Genomic DNA, 21,900 nt, shown 5'->3' on the forward strand with positions numbered 1-21,900 from the left:
CCAGTATGTGTACGATCTAGAGGTACCTGAAGCACCTAAATATTGTTTCTGTGTCCCCATAAACCTTGTTTTTCTCAGCTTGTTCCACAAATGTGAAGGATGGGTAACTGCGAGCCTTGGCCGTGTGCCCAGCCGCCCTGGAGAAAGCCTGTCCTAACAAATGTTCCAGCGTCGCTTCCAACGGAACTAGTGCCCATTTTTTTTTTTTACTCCTGGGAGTGCTTTCTATTGATGTTGTCTCTGTAAAGGTACTTAATCCCGCTTTGTTGAAATCAGTTTTTATAAAGGTAAGGAAATGCTGAACGCAAATCGTTCTCCAGGCTGGGCCAGGGTGCGGAGCTGGGCCCGGCTGTCCCGGGCTGTCCCCGCCTGTCCGGGGCCGCCTCGGGCGGGGCCGAGGTGCGAGGGCGCGGTCGCTGCTGCCCGGCCCCGCCGCTTTCTCCGGGGCCCGGACGCCTTTGTTCGCAGGAGGGAGGTCACGGGGCTGGGGCAGAGCCCGCCCCGGGAAGAACGTTCCTGCTGCCCGAGGCGCCGGACCCGCGGCGGGGCTGAACTTTGCATCCCGGGACGCGGCCCCGCCACCGCCTCGAAAATAAGCGGCAGGGCCGGCGGCCGCAGACAGCGCGGCGCCGCGAGCTGTGTATAGAGACAGGTCTCTCCCTGTATTTATTTATTTATTCACGTCGCACCGGCCGGCAGCACCAGCAGGTGCGGCCGCGGGGGGCTGTGGTGGGGCTCGAACCTGTGGTCCCGCTATCCTGACAGCGCCCGGCGCGCGCCGCGAGGGGCGGGCGGTGGCGGCCCCGGGTCTGGGTCGGCCGAGCCCTTCCGCCCCGCCCCCCCAGCCGCGGCGCCGCGGATTGGCGGGCGCTGTGTGTACACACACGGGCTCGGGCCAATGGCGCGGGGGGGGCGCCTGACGTCACTCGGCGCGGCGGCCAATGGGCGCTGCGGGCCGGCAGACGCCGCCAAGCTTGTGCGGGGGAGCAGGACCGGGCAGCGCCGCGCGCGGGGCGGGCGCGGGGGGGGCGGCGGGGCCGCACCGGGCCGGGGGCGCTGCGGGCGCTGCTGCCGCCGAGCTCCGGGGCCGCCGGGGCGTCCCGGCTCCGCGGCCTCCTCGCCAACGCCGGGGGCGCGGCACCGGCCCGGCCGAGAGGCGTCGTTGGCGCGGCGCGGCTGGATCGCTCCCCGCCGCCGCGGCTGCCAAGGGACCGTCGCCGTCTCGTCGCCTCAGCGCAGCTGTCTGGGCCCGGCCCGCGCCGCCGCCCGCCTTCCCCTCCTTCCCTGGCCGGGCCTGCGGGTGAGCGGGGAGCGGGGGGACGGGTTTGGGGGCCCGGGAGGGTGGGGGGCAGCGCGTTTGTTCAGCGATCAGCCCCCGCCGACCCCCCAGAACCGCGGGCAGTGCGGTGCCGCCGCCCCCGCCCGGTGCCGCCGCTCGCCGGGCGGGCGCCCCGTGAGGGCGGGAGTCGGTGTCCGACACCTGCGGGCGGGCCCGGGCGGCGGTGACAGCCGGGGCACCTCCTCCATCGTGGGAGCGGCGGCCGGGCCGCGCCGGGGCCGTGCGGGCTGAGCGGGGCCCGGGACCCGCAGCGACCGGCCCGGCCCTCGGCCCTGCCCGGGGGTGCTGGGAGTTGGGCCGGGGCGGGTCTGACCCTCGGCTCTGACCCGGAGAGGGTCAGCCCGGCACAACAAAACTTCCCCGGCTGCCTCTTCCTGGGAGTTACAGGCCTGCCCCGGCGCCCGGCTGGAAAGGGCTCCACGGCAGAGGTGAACCCGGAGTAAACACCGCCTGTTGGAGCTGGGAATACAAACAATAGGAGGAAAATACGGAATAAGCAAACTTCCTTGAAATGTGGGAGAAAACCGCAGACGAGAGCGTACTCCCTCCCTGAGTCAAGGGGGGATGCCGAGCTCTGTGTCATAGCCCTTGCTGTTCACTGGGAAAAGGACTTTGGGTTTCATTTTCTCTCTAAATTCTTGATTTGACAGAGAAAATGAGTGGTTTACATTGATATGATTTATCATGCTGTGTAAAATTTTTTTAAAAATTACTACTCTATCAGTTTTCGTAATTTTGAAATTAGTTCAATTATTTTTATGACTCTTCATTAATACTTTTAACAGTTGACTTTTTTTTTCAACTGCTATCACTGATGTAACTTAATTGTGCTGACAAAAAACAGCAAAACGTTGGAGGTTGTGTGATGCTGTAAAAAATTACAGCTTGATACAATCTGTGATTAAAAAATAATTTTATGCTAGTAAAAATGGGTGCTGTTAAAAGAGAAATGAATATTTTTTTCTCAATTTCTTTACCCTTCCCAAATTAAGTTCAGTTAATTGATTTTATTATATCCTGCCAAACACAAGTAGTGTATGATCTGTATACGTGGGACAAAAGCTCATGAGATGACCAGTCTTACAGGACAAACCCAGAACTGTGTTTCACAGCCCATACTTGTGCCAATGCTATGTGTACTCAAAGATGTTTTGTATGCAGTGAAGTGCTGAGTTTCAGGAACTTCTGTTCAAAATAACATGTAGGGTGCTAACTACAACACTTTGAAAAAACTTGGAAGAGTAAGGAGAAGTTTGAGTGCTAGGAAACAGAAGACTTGGCAGGAAAGATGGTCATAAGAGGGGACAAAAATTCTCCTCCTTTGAAATGTTTCTTGTTGTGAAGTGACTCTAGTGCCTTTAGGAGAGGAAAGAGTAACAGGTCAAATGATTTAGTTTTATACTAGGGAAAAAAAAATGAAAATTATTAAATACTAACAAGATTGTCTCATGAGTGAATTTAAGAGCGATCTTATTTCACTGTCAAATTATTGGGCTTTCTGTTAACCACTTCCTTTGGACAAAAATCACTAATGCAGCACAACAAAAAAACCCCATTTGACTTGCGCTACGTTGATGTAATTAATTTTACAGAGAACACACCAGTGATAGGAATGCTCTTCATTGCTGCTGGGAGTTCTGACTGCCAGCCTCACTGCACAGAGTGATAAGGTGCAGTTTGCAGTACAGGATCTTGCCAGCAGCTCTCCAGGGTAAAGGGGATAGACCAAATAATTCAGCTGGGCAAAGGCACAGAGCAGTTTGCAGGGGTGTCAGTAGTACAGGACAATTCTTTGTCTGCTCTTGTCTGTAGGCACTGCTGAAGGGGCCTCTGGAGCATCTGGATGTACTTCCTGAAGGGTTGTGAGCCCCCTTCCAGGGAATATCTTTCAGTGGCTTTGGCTAAACTTGTTACAGGTGTAGCGAAAAAATAGGAACCAAAACTCCGACATTACGTCCCTGTCTAGGGTTTATTATGTTATTTGGTTTCAATGTGAAGGCCTTGTCACTGTGCCTTTGAAAGCTGAGTGTGAATCTCAAAAGCAGAAGAACAGGGACTTGCCATGGACAGGAAGGGCAGCTGCTGCAGCCCAAAATGTGATAGTATTTGAACTTCTACATCCTAATGGGAAGCAGAATGAGTTCTAGTTATAGCCAGCCTAATTCAGTTCTTGGAATTGCATTTCTTCTGATGTACTACCTTAAAACAGTGTTCTTAGGGTTGTCTTTATTAAGTGGCAATTTCTTAAATGGTTTGCTTTTTCTATATATTTTTGGGTGTAATGGTTAAGGCTTTCTCCTCTACCTTTCCAATTACATTCACAGGACAGGACTCCTAATGAGGCAGCAGTGAATCTTGAAATATTGAGAGTAAACAGCCTAGTCTGGTGCAAGGAAATATACTTGTGGATTTTTTTGTGTGCAAACCCAAGAAGTCACTGGAATCACAGAGGTTTATCCCAAAACTTCAAGTATTAGGTGAAAAACAATCTCAGTGTCCCAGTGTGGTAATAGTACACATACTGTGTCAGAACTGAAATCATAAATGCCTGTTGAATGATCTGAGAAACTTGGTATCTGCAAGGAAATACTGTAAAAGGTGCAGGTGTGGTAGGGAGTGACAGTTTTATAACAGCTTCCTGGATTGATTGTGTTTTGTAACATCCAGTAGTAGAATGAAATTAATTCTTTTTTTCCCCTGTTATTTGATTTGGAGACTACAGCTCTTTTGCAAGAAGCTGAGACAGTAATAAGTGATCTTACTTTCAGAGTTTCATTAAAGGCACTTCTTTGCTCCTTGGTCTGATTTCCTGTGTGCAGTGATAGTTTCCAGTAAAGGTCTTTACAGACTGTTCAACTTTACTTTTATACCTTTTAATATTTATAGCATAACAATCAATCTAAGCAAATCAAACTGCAGGCCTACGATAGTTCACCTTGCAAAACTACTATATATGTTAATATATGCTAATGTTTATACTAACATGTCTGCATTAGCAGAATTACAACAAAAGCACAGCCTTTTAGAATATCCCACTTCTAGTGAAATACAGAACAGTAATTAAATGAAAAGGGATGGTGTTTGGAAATAATTCTAGATCCAGCTATTCCCTTAGTAATGCTGAAGAAGCTCTTTGCCTTTCAGAACAGAGTTTGCAAAATCTGCAGCCTGCTGAAGCCACTTTTGAAAATATTTGTCTTTACTGAAACCTGTAGAAACTTTTAGATTTTTGCACCACTAACTTGGTGATAAAATAATGCTTTATCCAGCTCACATCTAGTATTGACTGTCACAATGGAGTCTGGAACTAAGCTGGGACAAGACGTGTGGGTTTGTTAGTGTGCTTGGTTGAGAACTGCAGCAGTTCAGGTGTTGGCATTTTCATTCTTTCTGACTTGATGATGTTTAAAAGAGAAGTAGAACGCGACTTGATACTGTTACCTTCCCAAATCACTTAAGACTGAATTCTAGAAGGGGCTCCTTCAGAGGTATCTCTGAAGGCACCATCCAGAATTGTTGTGGCACTGTGATCTTCCTGTTTTACAGTCCTTAGGATATTTGATAGACATTGAGCAGACAGGTTTTTCACAGAACTTCTGAACATGCTCTTAATTAACTAAGCTTCTAGAAATAATCCACTTCATAAAGGTGATATTCCTTTTCTTTTGGCTGGTTTTGCATTATTTCAGTCAGTGAGATGTGCCCTGACCATCAGGTTTTACTCAAACAGTAGTAAGAGGAAGCAGTGATGGTAGTTGAGACTGTACTTCTATTCCTAGATTCTTTCCTAACAGTGAATGGAGTGCTTGTGTCCAAAACATGGAATTTTTAACTTCTTTAGACCCAAATCCATTTGTGAATGTAATTCTAGCCTTGCAGCTTAATTTCTTTTTTCCTATGAGGGTAGGGGATGCTCCTCTGTTTGGGAAGTCCGGTTTCTAGTATTTTATCAGATTCCTGTTGCTGCCAGATTTGTCTTGATTTGGGTGGGAATACAAATAATTAGCTCTGTCTTACAGCCTCTTCAGTACTTTAGTTCCACAGTCCCTCACTAATCCCTGTTGGGTGACTGTAACACCTGGAGGGTGTATGGGAAGGTTGTTTTGATAGGAACTCATAATCCATTTCCTGGGGGTGGTGTTAGCAAATGTTTTCTGTGAGAGTAAGGAACCATTTTCATTTACTGTTTTGTTATGGTGAATTTCAGCCCAAGATGTAAGTGGATAAAAAATAAATAAGGTCATTTGTTCAGAAAGAAATTAGCAGGTTGTGACAGGTACTCGCTATCTTTAAGGCTGTGAACTTTTAGTGAAGTTGTATAGAGGAATTCTTCAACTTGGTAGCAGCTATTATAGTGGTATTTGTGGGAATTAAAATCTTAAAGCAAATGTATCAGTATTTGCTCACTGAGGCTTGTGAATGCCAGTGCCTCAATGCATTAAAAGTCACTTGGGAACCACAATGGTCATCCAAGTATTATGGTGGTAACATGACCAAGAATTGTGGATGAGATTAGAAACTGTAAGTGAAAGTGAGCTCATGTCCTCGGGGTGCAATAAAAACCTTCTCGTGCGTGGGCTCTCTATTCCTTGGGAGGAACGAGCTAGGTAACCTTTCCTTTTATTATAAACTTGACCTTGAGACTTGAGAAACATGAGCAATATATTTCTCTTCTCTTAAATGTGCAATCAAATTGTCATAAACTTCAGTTTATTTAAACTTCAACTTACAATTCCAAATACATTTAAACAATTTTTTAAAATCAATATCTTCATACCTACAGCTGATAAAATTTCCAGCTGTGTATTGATTCGGTGTAACAGCAGGCTTCTGCTCTCTGTCAAAAGCAAATTATTCATCCCACTTCTTGCTGTATAAGAAATTGGGAAAGCTGTGATCTGAAGACAGAATACCCCCCTTCTTCCTAGTAGAGTTTTGAAGCAGGCACACACTCCAGTGACCTCTTCAAAAGCATGGAGTAGTCTTTATATGAACAAACCATGTCCAACCTTTTGTCACATTCCAACTCATCAGTAAATTTCGAGGAGATCATAAATGCTTTTTTTTTAAATGGAGTCATGATGTGGTTCTGAAAGCCAGACTGAGCTGGTCAATCAGCTTATTAGTTCTGAGGGTTGGTCCTGTCCTGTGCACAGGCCCTGGGTGGCCCTTGGAGCTGTCAGTGGGTCGCAGCACATGGAGAACTTTCTTCTACTCCCCTTTCAGCCGCATTGTTGCAATCCTGACAGTATGAGAACTGAACTGGCTCACTGAGAGCTCAGGTAGGAATGGGAATTGTTGAGACCATTTAGCCTGGAGAAGGAATGGAAAGTGGAAGAAGTGGGTAAAGGTGGAAGATCCCTTTTAGCAAGGGGGGGATCTTAGAGCAGTGCAACGTCGTGTGGAATTGTACCCTTCAGGTCATTTTGTGTGCTGTAATCAGTATTTGTGAGCTTGTGCATCACTAGAAAAATCCGTTTCTGTCTTTGTACTGAATTATAACTACAGAAGTATGAAATTTTTTGTAACCTTTACCCTTCAGTGAATACTGTCATAATCTTTAATCCATGGGAGAGTAGAGTTAATAATGGCTTTAAACTAGAGCAAAGCTTCTAGCAAATTAGAAGGAAAATGTAAGAAATAGCTGCTAAGTCTCTTCACCATCAAGTTTTTTATCCCTATATAACTTGGTGATCTTTAATTAAATGCAATGTAAAATTATTTTCAGTTCATTGGATGTTAAGATCCTTCCAGCTAAGGGATGTAGACGAAAGTATATCTCAACAGGGTGGTGCAACTGTTCCATGTATTTGTCAATGTACTGGTAACTCTAGAAATTTAAAATGTCAAAATTAAAACTCATTGCAAGACCAGATTATCTAATATCTAGAGCATTCTCTGATGTATCATACAGTACATGAGCTGGTGTGAAGAAGCTTGTGTGAAGTCTCAGTAGTCAAAAAGATGCTGTTTTCAGCTCAGCTTAACTGAGAGAAACCTAGTGAGAGAACAAAAGATGAGTTTGTAGATTGGCTACTTAAAAAAACCTGCAGCTACTTTTTTGTTAATTCCAAATGTATCTATGCTGATAGAAGTTGTATATAAAGCTGTCCTAGTTAGAACAGCTGAGACCAGTTCATCACTGTATGGGTGTAACCCAAAACTGTGTGTTCTATAGCTTTCCATGCCATTTCCCAGAAACTGTTGTCAATAGACAACCTCTGCCCAGAGCAGCCTGACTCCTCAGGCTATAAACTAGGTGTTAAGAGGCCTTCGAGATAGGAGGGTGCTTCTGTCCTCACACCCTTTGTGGAACTCCCCGACCTGAGGGAAGTACTGGGCATTCCTGCCTGAACTGGAGGAAATATAATCTTGGAGTCTTGGAACTTTTTTAACCAGTCGTGGGATCCAGAGGAAGACTGCAGATCCCTGCTCTCAACCAGACTGCAGCCACCACTCTCGACTGGACTGCAAATCACCACTCTTGACCAGACTGCAACAGCACACTCACCAACAGGTTTTCCCCTCTTCTTTTACTTTGGACTTAGGGGGCCCAAAGAACACCACTCTGGTCATGCCCCAGGGTGCTGGGTTATACCTTTGGATTTTGTGGGTTAAAACCAATTGTTTGTCTGTATAATCGTACTTATTGTATTATTTTATTAAATTGTTATTCTGACTTATAATCTCTCTTTTGAGTTGAGTTCATTTCCCCTGCTGGTTTATCTTTAAACCAGCACAAAAACTCATAAAGATATTTTAGATCATCTTGTTTTAAGTGCTGTATGAGTGTTACTCCCTTTTCTGATATCAGACCCTGTGTACTTTATCTTGAATGACAATAAGCTGGTTTGGGGAATTAAAAGAACCTTCAAGGGTTCAAGTACTTGGGAATTATACCACATGTTTAATGTAATGTTCTCCTTATTTGGGCTATAGGGGACATGCTTCACCTCATTGATTTTGACATAAGCCATGAGTGCTGCTCCTATTCTTAGACATAAAGTTTACTACTAGTACTGGCATGACTTTGAGCATGTCTAAGAACATGCTAAGAAACTAAGTCGCTTGAGGGCAGGAGTATCCAGTTCTAGGTTGCTGGGATCTGGGACTTGACACTGTCAGGACTGGACAAGCAGCAGAACTTGAGGCTCAGCAGTGCAGTTCAGTGCATGGAGACTTTGGGCACTTTCAACTAAGGAAGAGTTTGAATCCAGGTTTGGATTTTATCCCCGTGTTGTGTGTTCTTGTCACGTGTACATCCACTCAGACCTGTCTTCATCCCTGGGATTCAAGATGCTCAGTAACGTCCACCAGTGGTGCTTGTGGTAGTCACGTAATACATACATCTGCATATAATATGTACATTGCTAGTCATGTAATAAGTACAACAGTGAGAGTAAATACAGCAAGTGGTGGGAGTAGTGGGGCTGTAGCATTTGGGATGGAGTCCGAGAGTACTGACCGAGATCCAATTCATTTGGTGCCCCGGGATGTGCCGCATGAACTCCTTAAAGGGGCATTTCCCCTGACATGCTTTGGGCAAACCACACTGGGTGGTGGCTGTTCATTATACCACTGAAGTGCTATGGTTTATACTCATTGAACTTGTGTGTAGGCCTTGGCTGTGTTTCCAAGTTCTTTGTGCTGTGTAAACTTGAGTCATAATTACTGCTGTTGTCAGGTCCCAGTTCCCAGTTGATTTGTTCTGATGACACACTGGGATTTTGCTCAGTCTCAACTACATGGTGAGATCTTTGCTTTCAAATTAGGTTCAGGTAGTTTTATCTTCCATTTGCACCTTAGTTTAAAGCAGCCATTCTCATTTCATTTTCGTGTCTTGTAGCAGGGAAAACTTTGGATTCATAGGCTGCAACCTTTTAAGTCAAATAAAAGTGATTAAACGAAGCTTTTAAACTCACTACTCTCCTCAAATTATTTTATTTTGTTAAAAACTTCTAATATCATTTAGTGGTCAAGTCCCTTAGTTTTCCTTTGTTGAGTCTCTCTGATCACCTTGTCTGTTATCTACTGGGACTTTTCTGAAGGCATACCGTTGCTCACAGTAAAAACCGGAAAAAGAAGTTACACCTGCAGTTCCTCCATCATACACATCATGGTGGGAGTTCTTTTCAAATGCTTCCTAAGAGCTACTTTCTACCATTATTTTCAAAATACAACTTACTGTGTGATAGCTGAAGGTGGTGACTTATTTCCCACTCTGTGCGTGACTTGTTGAATACACTCCTTTTTGAAGTGCTTCATGAAGTGACAGGCTGGATGTTACGTGGTATTCCTGCCTTTTGCAGTTTGTAGGCTGAGTTTATTTCTTGTATGTGTATATGAAAGATAAAACTGGGACTAAGTCATCTGAAGAGGACTCAGAAAAATGTTGGCAGATCAATGGAATTTTCTTATAGGGATACAAAATCTGTAATTTAAATTCCAGAAATTTGCTAACAAAGTTGCATTTCTGTTGTGTGGGGTACCAAGAAATGAATCTTGTACATACAGATACTTTCACTAAAATTGGTCTTTTTTTAATCTCAATTTCTTCAAAAAGGAGGTGGATATTGAAATTTTTTTTTTAGGAACAAGATAGGGAAACGCTTCCTGGGAGCAGGTGGAGTTCTGATAAGTGCTTAATAATTTTGAAATTTTACTGGTCAGAAAACTGAGACACAAAGAAGCAGCATATGTGTAACAGGTGGTCTAAGCCATGTAGATGCTGTGCATAAATTAGTGGTTTAACGCTGAGCCTGTACTGATTAATAAGGAATCTTTTTGTTACCTCTGTCTTCTGAAATCAGCCTTGTAGTACCATAGCTTGAAAGTCAGTGCTATGGAGAGGGGTGTGAAGAATATAAATTAATCTCTAGTGGAATGCAGGTTTCTTTTTCTTGAAACTGATCACACTTTCCTCTTAGCTGACCCAGTTACTTGGAATAATTTTCATTTTGCAGTACTCTTGATCAAGTAAATGAAAAAAGTGCTCCTTGATAAAAATCATTCTAGTATACTAAAATATCTCCTTTTTTTGATGTGTACCATGAAGATTTAATGTCATAACAGTTCGAGTAATTATCCAACAGTTGTCTTCATTTGCAGCTGTTTAGTAGTGATGTAATATTTATATAAAAATGACACTTCATGTGGTGAACTGGCCTCTGGCACTGAGGAGGATCTTGGTGTTGTACTGGTCTATGCGAAGGTCTGATTGTGAAGTACTGATGATTTGAGAAGAGAAACCAGGATAAGTGTGGTAAATCTTAATTTTCGAGGGCAGAGTGTTTTGTTATGTAACTTTATTCTTTTCTACTATTAGGTTTTACTCACTACATGTGTCTTATAGGGACAATTGGACAATAAGACTTTGGACCATAGCAAATAAACGTAAGAAGGAAGGTAATGTCATTCTGCAGGTGACTATTTTCTGCTTTGTTTTGTTTCTGGCACTGGGATTCAGCTTCAGTATCACAGAAACTTTACAGTAAATCTGACTTTTAACTTGTAAGGAGAATAGGTACAGAGCTTGATTATCTGGGCTTTTGTAAATTTAATGCTCAGACTGGCTTTTTAATGTCATTGGTATAAGCAATTAGGAAACAGATGTTCTAGAAGAAGCTACAAGTCAAAGTTTACAAAGTCAGACAATTTGGTTGGCTCCTTGTACCGTGCAATATAGGACCAAAAGGCAGAATTATGGGAGCAGATTATAAACCAAGGCTTAGATTATGACGGGGCAATCTTAGTTCAGATAAAGCAATCTTCGTGTCTTGAGTGCTTTGCCTCCGAACTTGTCTTTATGCAGCTTCATTTCAGTAGGAACCAACTAAAGAACAAAAAGGTTGAGTTTTATGTTTTTCCGTCTGTGTGGTGCAAGCACAAGCAGCAATTGGGGGTGAAGAGAATCTCCATTTTGAGACCATCTGTGTCGGTTCTTTTGTCTGAACCTGACAAGAGGTCATGGCAGATGGTGGGGTCACAAAGTCTGGCTTCTCGAGCTTGACAAAATGTGTTCATAAAGCTGGAAGAATACCAACTGTTCATACTGGCTGAAGAGCATTGTGGAGAAGGACTGTAATAGTTTATGGACAATACCTTCTGGATCACTAAGCTTGACAGCAAATAACTTGTTAAAAATGAACCTGGTTTGCTTATATGTAAATGGATTAAAACTGCTTAGCAAATGTGTTCTTAACTATGGTTTATTTGAGTAAATTACTTGTAAAGCCTCTTAAAGAAAGAGAGGTCAAACTGCATCATGAATTTTGGCCAGAGCTCCAGATGACATATTTGGAGAGTTTGTGTGGAAGGATGAGAAAGGTGAAAAAAGAACAAGCACAAAGATCATAATTTTCAGATGCAATGCAAAAGTTCAGCTTTTGCTCTTTTCCATGACCTCTGTAGCCTTGGGGCTTTTCTGTGACTCTTCTTCAGGTTTCAGGATTGGTGCACAGATGCAGTGGCCCCTTTCCCCAGGCTGTAAATAGATATCTCTCAGTAGCACCTTCTCTGAAGTCAGAGAAAAATTATTCTTATTTTCTTGGATGTTTTGTCGTAAAAGTGAAAAGTACAAATTTTCACAGGAGAATATCTTAGTAGAATTGTGTGGTGTTCAATGCTGGAGCAACTGCTTAATCATGGCTGCAATAAATGGAGGCACTAAGGATTAAATACAACTCATTCAGCAGGAAATGGAGGACACCTCTGTGTTGAGTAAAATGGTTTTCCACTAAAAGTTTTATTGATATGGTGGCCGAATAAACCAAGACATGTATAGAAACAGCCCAGCATTTAATATTCTGGGCTGTCCAAAACTACTAATGCAGTGATGGGAAGTGGTGGTAGAGTGCCCCATGAGCTGTGCACCCACTGGAACAATTCCTGGCACTTTCCTCGAAGGGGGTGAAGGCGCTGCCTGTTCTCAAACCTCATGTAGGTTAAAATACAGAGGAAGTAACATGAATTTCACCCTGCTTTTGTAGTGGTGAGTTCTGCTGTAAATGGTTGTGACTCATATTTGGTAACTAGTTTAGGTATCTTCCTAATTTTACTGAGTTGATTCCACACTTGAAAGTGTGAACATTTCTCTCTCTCTTAAACATCCAAGTGCAATTCAAATGTCTTTTATAGTTCATTTTTAACTGCAGGTAGTACTTATAAAGTACTTTTGAAGTACTTAAACGCTTTGTCAAGTTAATTCTGTCTTTAAAATGGTTTGTGCTGCCAGCATTGATTTGTAACTTTTCTTCTATTCTCTCTAAGACTTCTGGAAGCTTCCATTTAAAAAATAAGTCACTTTTAAGTACTTTTCAGTATACCAAAATTTTTGTCTTTTCCTGGAATCCTAATATTATAATTCTAATTACACAAATTTAATAAAATATTTAAAAGATGAGTTTGAACTGCAGTGATTTTTCTTGCATGTTTCCTAAAAATACTGAATGTTTTCCATATATATACATTTCATTAAAAGCTTTCTCTGTTGTTGGTGGCTAAAGACACAATGGAAAGAAGTAATTCACTTCCCTTTTATAAAGACATACTCTACATTAGGTGCAAAAGATTGCATGGTTTTAATTAAAAAGCTTCAGTAATGGCATGACATGCTTTGCTAGCACATTAATATAATTAGGCCTCTCTTTAAAAAGTTGGTGTCTGTGTATAGGATTTCATCTCTGCCTGTCCCAAGCAATGTACATTTCTAGTATCTGTGAAGAACCTGACTATTGTGGTGATTGATTTTGTCAAAAAGTGGGGTTTCACCTAAGATATTTCACTAACTTTCTTACAGGATGTTCATTTTAAAGATTCTGTGAAGATGAAAAGGGATATCTTATGGTTTTACGAAATATAAAGCAATACTGTCTGACATGACGGCTAAAAATGTAAGTATAACTCTGCAACATGTATTACTTTGTATATTGGCACGCTGCCAGTCACTGCTGGCTTTCAGAACTGTATGGACAGACATAAGAAATCAAACCCTAAGACCTTCAAATTGAAAAATCTTGTCTGATTTTTGTACAGCGCAAATGTGTTATCCCATCATCGTCTGCCGTGTTTTGATAAATTTAAACGGGCTTGAAGCTCTTTAGGATGTGGAGTCCACTCAGCTGTGGGTCAGGTTGATAAGTGAGGCAATGCTTTGTGCTGTTTCCTTGTTGATCATTTCGGGTCCCTTCCAACTTGAGATACTCTGTGAGTCTGTGATTCTTCTAATATTGCTCCAAACTCACCTGAGAGCTGCTCATTGTGTTGAATCTTCTCACCTTTGCAAAATCCTTCTACTGAGTCTGCCTCAAAACTCAAGAAAGAACAGAAAGACTGCGTATTTCTCTACTAATGTCAGTACACTCTTGGTTTCTAGAAGACCAAGGGTGTTCCTGTTTCTTCTCTTGCTGCATTAACAAGCCTGTAGTGTGGTGTCTGGAGGCTCCATGTTTGACTCCTCTATCCCAGGTTCTAAGGATGCTTATGAAGTGTCTAACATCCTGACCTGAATTTTCTGCCTAATTAGCTGTGCTTCCTGTGGTACACAATTTGTATAGAGAACAGTTCTGATTAAGTTTGGTGATCGCTAAATTGAGCATGACTTTGGGCCCTGGGCAATTTGCCTGTTGACAGCCTTTGACAGGTCATCCTGCAGTCTGGGTAAATCTGAACAGGTTCAGGAACCAACCCCAAAGAAGTGACCCATGATAAAAGTGCAGGTAGCCCAGGGTGGTGCTCTGTTCAGTAGCTGCAAAAGCTTTTGTGCATGTTGGGTAACATTGGTGCCAGGGGCATAGTTTGGTTAAATTAATTCTCAACTCTCAGAAGTTTCTGTTAGCTTTATTAGTAGCTTCATTTGGTGTGTAGTTCCAGACTTACAGGTGTCTTACATCTCACTTTTTGATTCAGGCTTACCAAGACAGAAGATAATTTGATATGTATATGCAAAGCCCTTTGACTTATTATTTCATAGGTCATATTAGTCTCTAGTTTCAATAAGTAGTTCTACTGATGTATGTGGAACAGCTGAACAAATCCAGATCACTTGTGGGTTTGACCTTTTGTTTGATGCAGTCAAAGGATAAATACCAATCCCAATAAAATCTCTGGAGTGTTGCGTGATAGTGCCAGAGTGGCATAGGTTGGAAGGGATCTCAGGAGGCCATATATTGTGCTGCTTTGTGTAAAGCTCTTTGACACTGCAATCCAGTGGCTTGGTGCTTTGTTCAGTCAGGGCTCTGGGTTTTGAAAGTCTTCAAGGACAGACGTGAACCTTCAGTCTGGGCAACCTATTCTTGTGCTGAATACAGATGTGGTTTTGCAAGGCTATGGTTACTTTATAGAAGAGTTGTTTTATTGGTATGTGTGCTTTGAAATTTTGCATATCAAACTTAGGCAAACCTGGTTATGTATCTAATGTTTATGAGTTTATTTTTTAAAAAAATATTACTGTGGTGCAGATGAATGTAGGACTCAGTTTTCATGTTTACCTGTAAAAATGGTGGTCATATGCTTTGTGTCCTTATTTGTAGCACTTCTTCAGGTTTTCCAAACCTTAGTTACTTAGACTTGCACACTCAGGGTAACGGTGTCAGCCCTAATGTTTTCTGATGTTGTTAGAAGGCCCAAGAATGCTTCTGAATTTGCAGAGTTGGGGGGTTTAGCATATGCCTGTTGGTTTCTGCTGTTCAAAACCTGTTTCAGATGCAAGGTTAGTGTTTGTCTGTTATGTTGTTGGATATGGTTTAATGATCTGCAGAGTGAGCTGAGGGAGAGAACTTCTCTGTGAAAGTATTTCTATCTTTTTTTCCTTTATGTTGAAGCATCAAGGAAAGCGAACGTCAAAGTACTGGAACTTGGGCAGCTTCCTGAAAACTCTTAAAGGGCACATATCTTTCATTAAACGTGTACACACAGGGAAGCTGCCACCTCTATGTTCTGAAATCACTGCCCCCAGCTGGGACAGAGTCTGGGCATGTTTGTGATCCTTCTGCATCACAGCCAAGCGCAGTGAGTTTAGGCTAAAATGGCCTTTCATCTCCCATCCCATAAGCTGTGGTGAACAGCCTTCCCTCCAAGGAAGCTTGTGCTTCAAGCACATGCCAAAATGTTTCCATAGACTAGATGTGAATGCAAGATGAATAACATTCCCCACCACTGTTTTTCCTTCCTAACTTTTTGTGTACAGGGTTGGAAAATTATCAAGACTGGCTCACTGTTCACTTCCTTTTAATGCAGGACACTTTCTACCATCTGCTTGTGAAATATTGTTTATGGGTAATTTCACCTTCCATAAAAAACTAATCCAAACAAAGCAGCTACAAATAATAAAATGTTGAGTAAACGTTACAGATTCTCTTGGAGATGAGATGTTGTGTATATGTAATATACATTGCACCTGGATGTAATTCTAAACACCCTGTCTTATTGGGTTATTTCATTCTTTGCTTATATCATAAAATGTGTTTTTCTTGCCTGTTTTGTACTGCCATTCCCATCTGTCCTTCAAGTAAGACGGCACCAAAACAGAGTTGAGAAATGGAGGAAAAAATGAGCAAATATTCATGGTAAACTTATTTTTAGGACCAAATAAATAATATGACTAAAGCAGATTTTTTCAATAAGTCTGTTAGTTTTGATTGTTTGCTCTTAATTTTTATCCATGTGAAGTTATTTGTCACTGCTTCTCAGGGTGGTTGTCTTGTTGTAGATGAGGTCAGTTGAATGGCTATGATAGCTCTCCTTTCACATGTCGGCATGGAGGAAAGTTTAACTGCTGCAGTTGGTCTAGGAGACTTGCCCTGAGCAGTGTGTCAAGCCTTAGAGAAGGCTGGGAAGCTACAAGAGCTTGTTGTGATTCTTTTTTCCTTTCCCCTCATCCCATTTGGACAATTAGTTGCCTGATAAAAAAGGCATAATACTTCAGTGGAAGTATTTAACAGTGTGCAAAGGCCTGCCAAGTGCTTTCTCCATCTTACTTCATGACTGGGCTCATCATGCCACAGATGGACAGGAACAGCAGTCCAGCTCCTGCCATTCCCAGTAATCCACACTCTGGGGCACTGTTATAAAGCAGAAATGTCACATGAGACATACAAAAATAACAAATTATACCAATTAAGCGTTGGATTGTTTGCTGGTTTTAGTTTAGGAGTGGTTAAATTACAAGATCCCAGAAGCAGTGGGATCCAGATAACAACCTGGCCCGAGACCTCTGACACCGAGATGGAATACTGTAAAGATCTGTTCTGCTGCAGTATTGCAATATTATATCACACATTGCTACTTCTGAGGCCTTAGTTATGATTATTCTTCTCTAAGAGAAGCAAATTCCTTTAAGTCTGCCATATTTTTCATTTAAGTTCTCACGAAATTCAAGTTTCTTTTCAAACTCTTCTGAACTTAGATACAAAGATTGTTAAATTTAGAAAAGTGCTGCTGTTTATTGGATCCTCTTTATAAATGTGCTCTTAGGGCCACTGTAATGAAAGTAACATATTTATGTGCAAACTGAAATTCTGCTATAATCTTATGTCATTTGGATAACTGAAGTACAACATACACAAAAAAACCCTCAAGTACTTTTTTATATTGCCTTAAATATGGCTGCAGTTAAATAATCTTTCAGAAAATGAAATGTGTTAGACTTTTCATTCTGACACTGCACATGTACATCACCTTCAGTGTTTAATTGAAATGCTGATATGAATCAATAGGGAAATGCAGTTGTAAATCTAGAGCTGAATGTTCAATTGTGAACAAATTGCAGTGGTGTCTTTGAGGATGTTCATCATAATTATTATCCCTTCTCCTGAGATTAATTGAGGCCCTTTTCTCTAACATGATATTTATCCCTGTGGACCCCTGTTCTTTCTCTGAATTTAGAATTACTCCTACTTGTGTTCCTTCTTGCAGAGGCAAGGGGCCTGGGGAGAAGCTGTTGTTTGTGCAAAGGCAGCAGTAGCATGATCCAGGAGTGCTGGCTCTTCCCTTGGCAGTGGAATGGCCTTCCAGTGCTATTCACTGTGCAGTTACCAACCTCTCCAACCTCTAGTTTAAACTTCTCCTCGAGAACACATTTCAGTGTAAGGAACCACAGTGGCTTCTTGCCAGACGAGCTTTCCTTGCACCCAAGCACCCGGGGGGAAAAATACCAGAGTGCTTCAGTTTTCCATATGGATCTGCTCCCAGATCGTGATAGGAGAGGTTTTGCTTTTGTTTTCATGCCTTCATTCCCTTGCCCTGCTCCAATCCCGGTGTTCCCTCCCCAGCCCCGCTGCATTCTGCTGCACTGCTGCCGCCTGCTGGGAGACAGCCTGGGAAATGGGGAGGGAACATGGGACACACTTGCTCTCTTCCAAACAGCTTCTGGTGGTACCATCGCCTGCAACAGCCAAAGCACCTGGCTGCCCCCGGGAAACGGTGATGAGAGTCTAGAGGGGTGTGCCAGGACAGACAGGCAAGGGCACTTGGGATACTAAAAACGTTTGAGATAAAGTGAGGGACTGCACTGAGCATCTTTAGGGCTTGTTTACAGAAGCACCTAATTAGCTCATTTAGGCAGTGTTTTACAGTCAGAGTAGTGCAGCAACAGTTAATCATTTTATGTGTCCCCTGATGGTGAAAAAATCTTGATAGAAATAGTTTCACACAATGCCGTGTGCAGTTTCTTCCCTACAAAAATTATTTGCTGAATACAAGTTCTTTAGTGGAACCAAGCGTCTGAATGCTTATGGTAGGTATTTTTTATTCTTGTGTAGTTTATTTTAGTTACTGTTTAATTTGTCTAAAATTAAATTATGTTCTAATCTGAGATTATTAAAATTCTACAAGCGGCCCTAACGTTGGTTCCCTTGTTGCTACATACATCTGTAAAATAAAGCAAATATTTGATCCTTGGTCATATATAATTGTTTTCTTTTAACTTGGATACCAGGCCCCTTTGTCCCAATTACTTACAGAAGTACTCAGATTTTATAGTGCTTTAAAAAGAGTGTTTTTGTATTTAGTTTAGTTGCCTAATGCCCCAACAGAGCTCAGTCCCGCAGTGCTTCTCCCAGCTTGGAAGCAGAAGAGAATGCTTTGTTGGACAGAGGTTTCTAAGGTGCTGTGAGCATAATGTGCTGAAACTGCAAAGTGCCTTACCATTACTTGCTGCTGCTGGGCCCATCCCTTGTTAGCTGGGGTATGAGGGACTGTCCATCTCTTCCCTCCCTCATCCAGGAGCTGTGATCTTACGTTTTTCTGTACAAACTGCACCTTTCTATGCTTTGTGTACCTGCCAAAATCTGAGATGCACCATTCTGTGTATGATTTCAGTTCTCCATGTATCCGGTAACTTACCCTAAGTAAGTATTATTTACCTCTTGCCCACAGGGTAAGTCAGTTTATCTCTGGAAGCTGGGGAACGTATCTAAAATGCATCAATAGTCACATCTCAGACCTGTAGACCCTGTGCAGCTTAATACCAAGGGTTCTGGACATCAGGCAGGCTTGTGGTGTGTTATTGGTGGCAGCTGCTCCATTTGACTTGGAGGGGACAGTGACTTACACCATAACAGCCAGAATGGGCTGCTTGGGTCACATGTAGTGCAGTAGCAGAATACAATTGAACTGAATTCTTTACCTTGAATCTCATGCTCTTGTTATACTCTACTGTCCATAGGATTATGATGGTTCATAATGCAGAACAGATTACTTTCATAATATTGTTAGTTGCATATTAGAAAACAAAGAAAGGTCTATCATATTTTAAGACTTCAAAAATGTTTTGTTCAGGTTGGTGTGACTTCCACAAATGGAGACTTGAAAGGATTTATAGATCAGAACCAGAGTCCAACAAAAGGTAAGAGAATTCTATTTGTATACATAGAAAAGAAGTGTACATTAAGACTTATTTCACTGTATATGGTTGATTCACGTTCAGGAGACTCGAAATTTAAATGGTAGATGTTTTATTACTGACATATAAGTGTCAGTAGAAAAGATTGGAAGATCTTCAGACTTTCAGAGGGGAAAAGAGGGTGTAGTAAAAGTAATTTAATTAGGGGCTAAAATAAGCCCATTTTTTCATTCCTTCATGGTGAATAATATGCCAAATTTCCTGATTTCTACTCCACCCTTAAAATTCCCATACTCTGTTGTCAAAATGGCAGAGAAGGTTAAGCATGACTTCATGCTTTTAAGTATTCTGCACAATTATATTTTGTCCTGTCCTGTTTCATCTTATTACTTCTAGGTTAATCACTTTTGACTCAAAACCAGTTTATGATCAGTCATAACAGCTACAGTATTCCACTAAAAATAAAGCTGCAACCCCTTATATATATTAGAAAACTTGAGGATTTGCAATTCAGAAAACTTTTCAATCAACCTTTCTAAGTAAAGTTTGCTGTTATCCACTGCAATAAACAAATGCATGTACTAGCTGGAAGAATGATTTTTGGCTCCTGGCATTAAAATGAGAGAGTCTAAACAGAAAATGGCTAAAGCTTCGGTATCTTCCCAGTTTTCCAAACTTTGCAGAACATTACAGACTGATGGTAGGCCTCTGAGAATTATTTATTGTGCATTGGTGAGATAATTGCCCTTTGTGCTTCATTATTTTGTGATTATTGTGTCATGCTTCTAGGGAAAAAGACTAAAATAAGTGCAATGTTTTCAAATAATTTCTGAGACAAGCAATGGATTTATACAGAAAATAATTGAATAACTTTATAAGTACAGGACAATGTTGTTAGTAGTAATATCTCAGTGATCCTTATCCCAGTCTTTATCAGACTGTGCTCCTGGGATGATGGATGTATTATTTACCTCCATTTTGGTATATTTTCTACAATATTATGATCTAGTGAATTTTTTTTAGCCTTGAGATATAATTAAAAATCACTTACATCTCTTTTGAGATATAACATCTTGTTCACAATGGCTTACTCTTCTTAGAGAATCAAATATTCCATAAAAGCTGGAAAAACTTGTATAGATACAGCCAGTGTCTAAGCTGTCTCTTACTTTCAATCTGAAGTGTCCTTTACTTATTTCTTTTGGCATGTCCACTGCTGGACTCTGGAAATTAAAGAGGGGGGAAGAAACTCAGAATAGACATTCAGATCCATTGTATCTTATCAGGGCTTTGTGAGCTTCCTAATGAAGACACTTTTTATTGTTTTATCCATTACTGAAGTAAAACATTTACTACAGTAAAAATAAAGGCATTTTATTGCTACATATCTGGGCCTATCTATAATGTGCCTTCATAGTATTGTTAGACTGAGGCATGATGGATTTATGATACCTTCAAGAGCAAAGAAGAGAGGCCAGTTGCTCAAAGAAGGATCTTCTTGAAAGTATCAGATTTTCAGTGCTAGAAATTTTTGCTTAGAAAAGTTGCATTTAAATAATTTTTTTTCCAAATAGACAATTGTGGTGTGTGTTTATTTGTTATTTGCCTCTAGCACAAACATACTAATTTACTACCAATATTGCATTAAAGGAGCATTTCAGATTCCAGTGCTGAGCCATGAGCACATAGAAAATTCCTTGCAAAATGTCTTCCTTTTTAATAATGAACTCTGATCTTTTACTATACTGTGAAATCTGTTGTGTAACCCTGGGTTTACTGGGTTTAATTTTGAAAAATGCTGAACTGTTCTAGGTAAACCCACTGCTCTGCCACTTTGCCCAATTACAGTAGAGTGCAGCCTGGATCTTTGAGGATGCTGTTCCAAACTGCAGGAAGGGGTCCTGAGACACCAAGTCAGCTGTTGCTCATTCTGCAGTCTCTCTCTCTAGCATTAGCACCACGAGAGAAGATTATGTTAAGGAAATTTTCTGTCTTTGTGTCGTTAAAAATGTGTAATCAAAATAGCTAATTACTTGACCCTTGCACTCCAAAATTACTTCCTCTGCTTTTTTTCTGTTCTCAGGCTTAACTTCCAAAATCCCTTTTTTCCCTGGACCATCTGAAGCAGTTACTCTGTTTCTGCTGTTGCAGTATCAGTTTGATCAGGCTCCTTTTATCTTTCCCACCATTACCTTTAGTGTCCATGCACAACCTCTAGGTATTTTCCTAGTTTATTTTGCTACAGGAGAAGTTAATGCTCACAGACTACTTAGGTATTGCAATCTAATCTATAAGTGTTAAAGTACTGCTGTGTCACTTCTGCTGATTTTTGAATCTGAATTAATGTTCCCAAATAGGTTGAGGGGTTGTTTGGTTTATTTGGAGGTTCAGTTTTCTTATTGTTTCCTGTGTTTGTTGGTGAATACTGTTGTCTTCTTGCTGCAGGCTTTTTAGAATGCTTTCAGTACTTTTTTATTCCTTGTATAGATGATGTCTGTGAAAAGGAAGGTTTCTAGTGCCCAGTGTATCTAAATGCAATACAGATTTACTAAGGAATTTGATGTTTTAAATGTGATGATTGCAGAATCAAAGCACATACATCCAAATTTGTAATCCTCATTAAAAGACTTGCTGCCTAAATCTGAAGGGAACCAGACTTTTTTTCCTAGCTGTGGCATGCTGGGCTGGCCGTGCTTCACTTCTTTACCTGAAATTATCCAGC

The 21,900-nt window shown here is 41.5% G+C and overlaps 1 protein-coding gene across 5 annotated transcripts in view; it reads left to right on the forward strand.

Annotated features, from left to right (window-relative positions):
- The first annotated feature begins 1,189 nt into the window (after nucleotides 1-1,189).
- The window catches only part of TFDP2 (transcription factor Dp-2), a 46,251-nt gene continuing 25,540 nt past the window's right edge, over nucleotides 1,190-21,900 (forward strand). For 3 of the 5 annotated variants that reach the window (XM_032698327.1, XM_032698328.1, XM_032698331.1), the window contains exons 1-3: nucleotides 1,190-1,300; nucleotides 13,137-13,230; nucleotides 19,115-19,181. In XM_032698327.1, the coding sequence (XP_032554218.1) occupies nucleotides 13,216-13,230; nucleotides 19,115-19,181 (82 nt within the window). In that variant the 5' untranslated portion in view covers nucleotides 1,190-1,300; nucleotides 13,137-13,215. The remainder of the gene's footprint in view (nucleotides 1,301-13,136; nucleotides 13,231-19,114; nucleotides 19,182-21,900) is intronic. The other 2 variants (XM_032698329.1, XM_032698330.1) reach the window with 1 other exon arrangement.

Source organism: Chiroxiphia lanceolata, chromosome 10, assembly GCF_009829145.1.
Source record: "Chiroxiphia lanceolata isolate bChiLan1 chromosome 10, bChiLan1.pri, whole genome shotgun sequence".
Taxonomy (NCBI): Eukaryota; Metazoa; Chordata; class Aves; order Passeriformes; family Pipridae; genus Chiroxiphia; species Chiroxiphia lanceolata.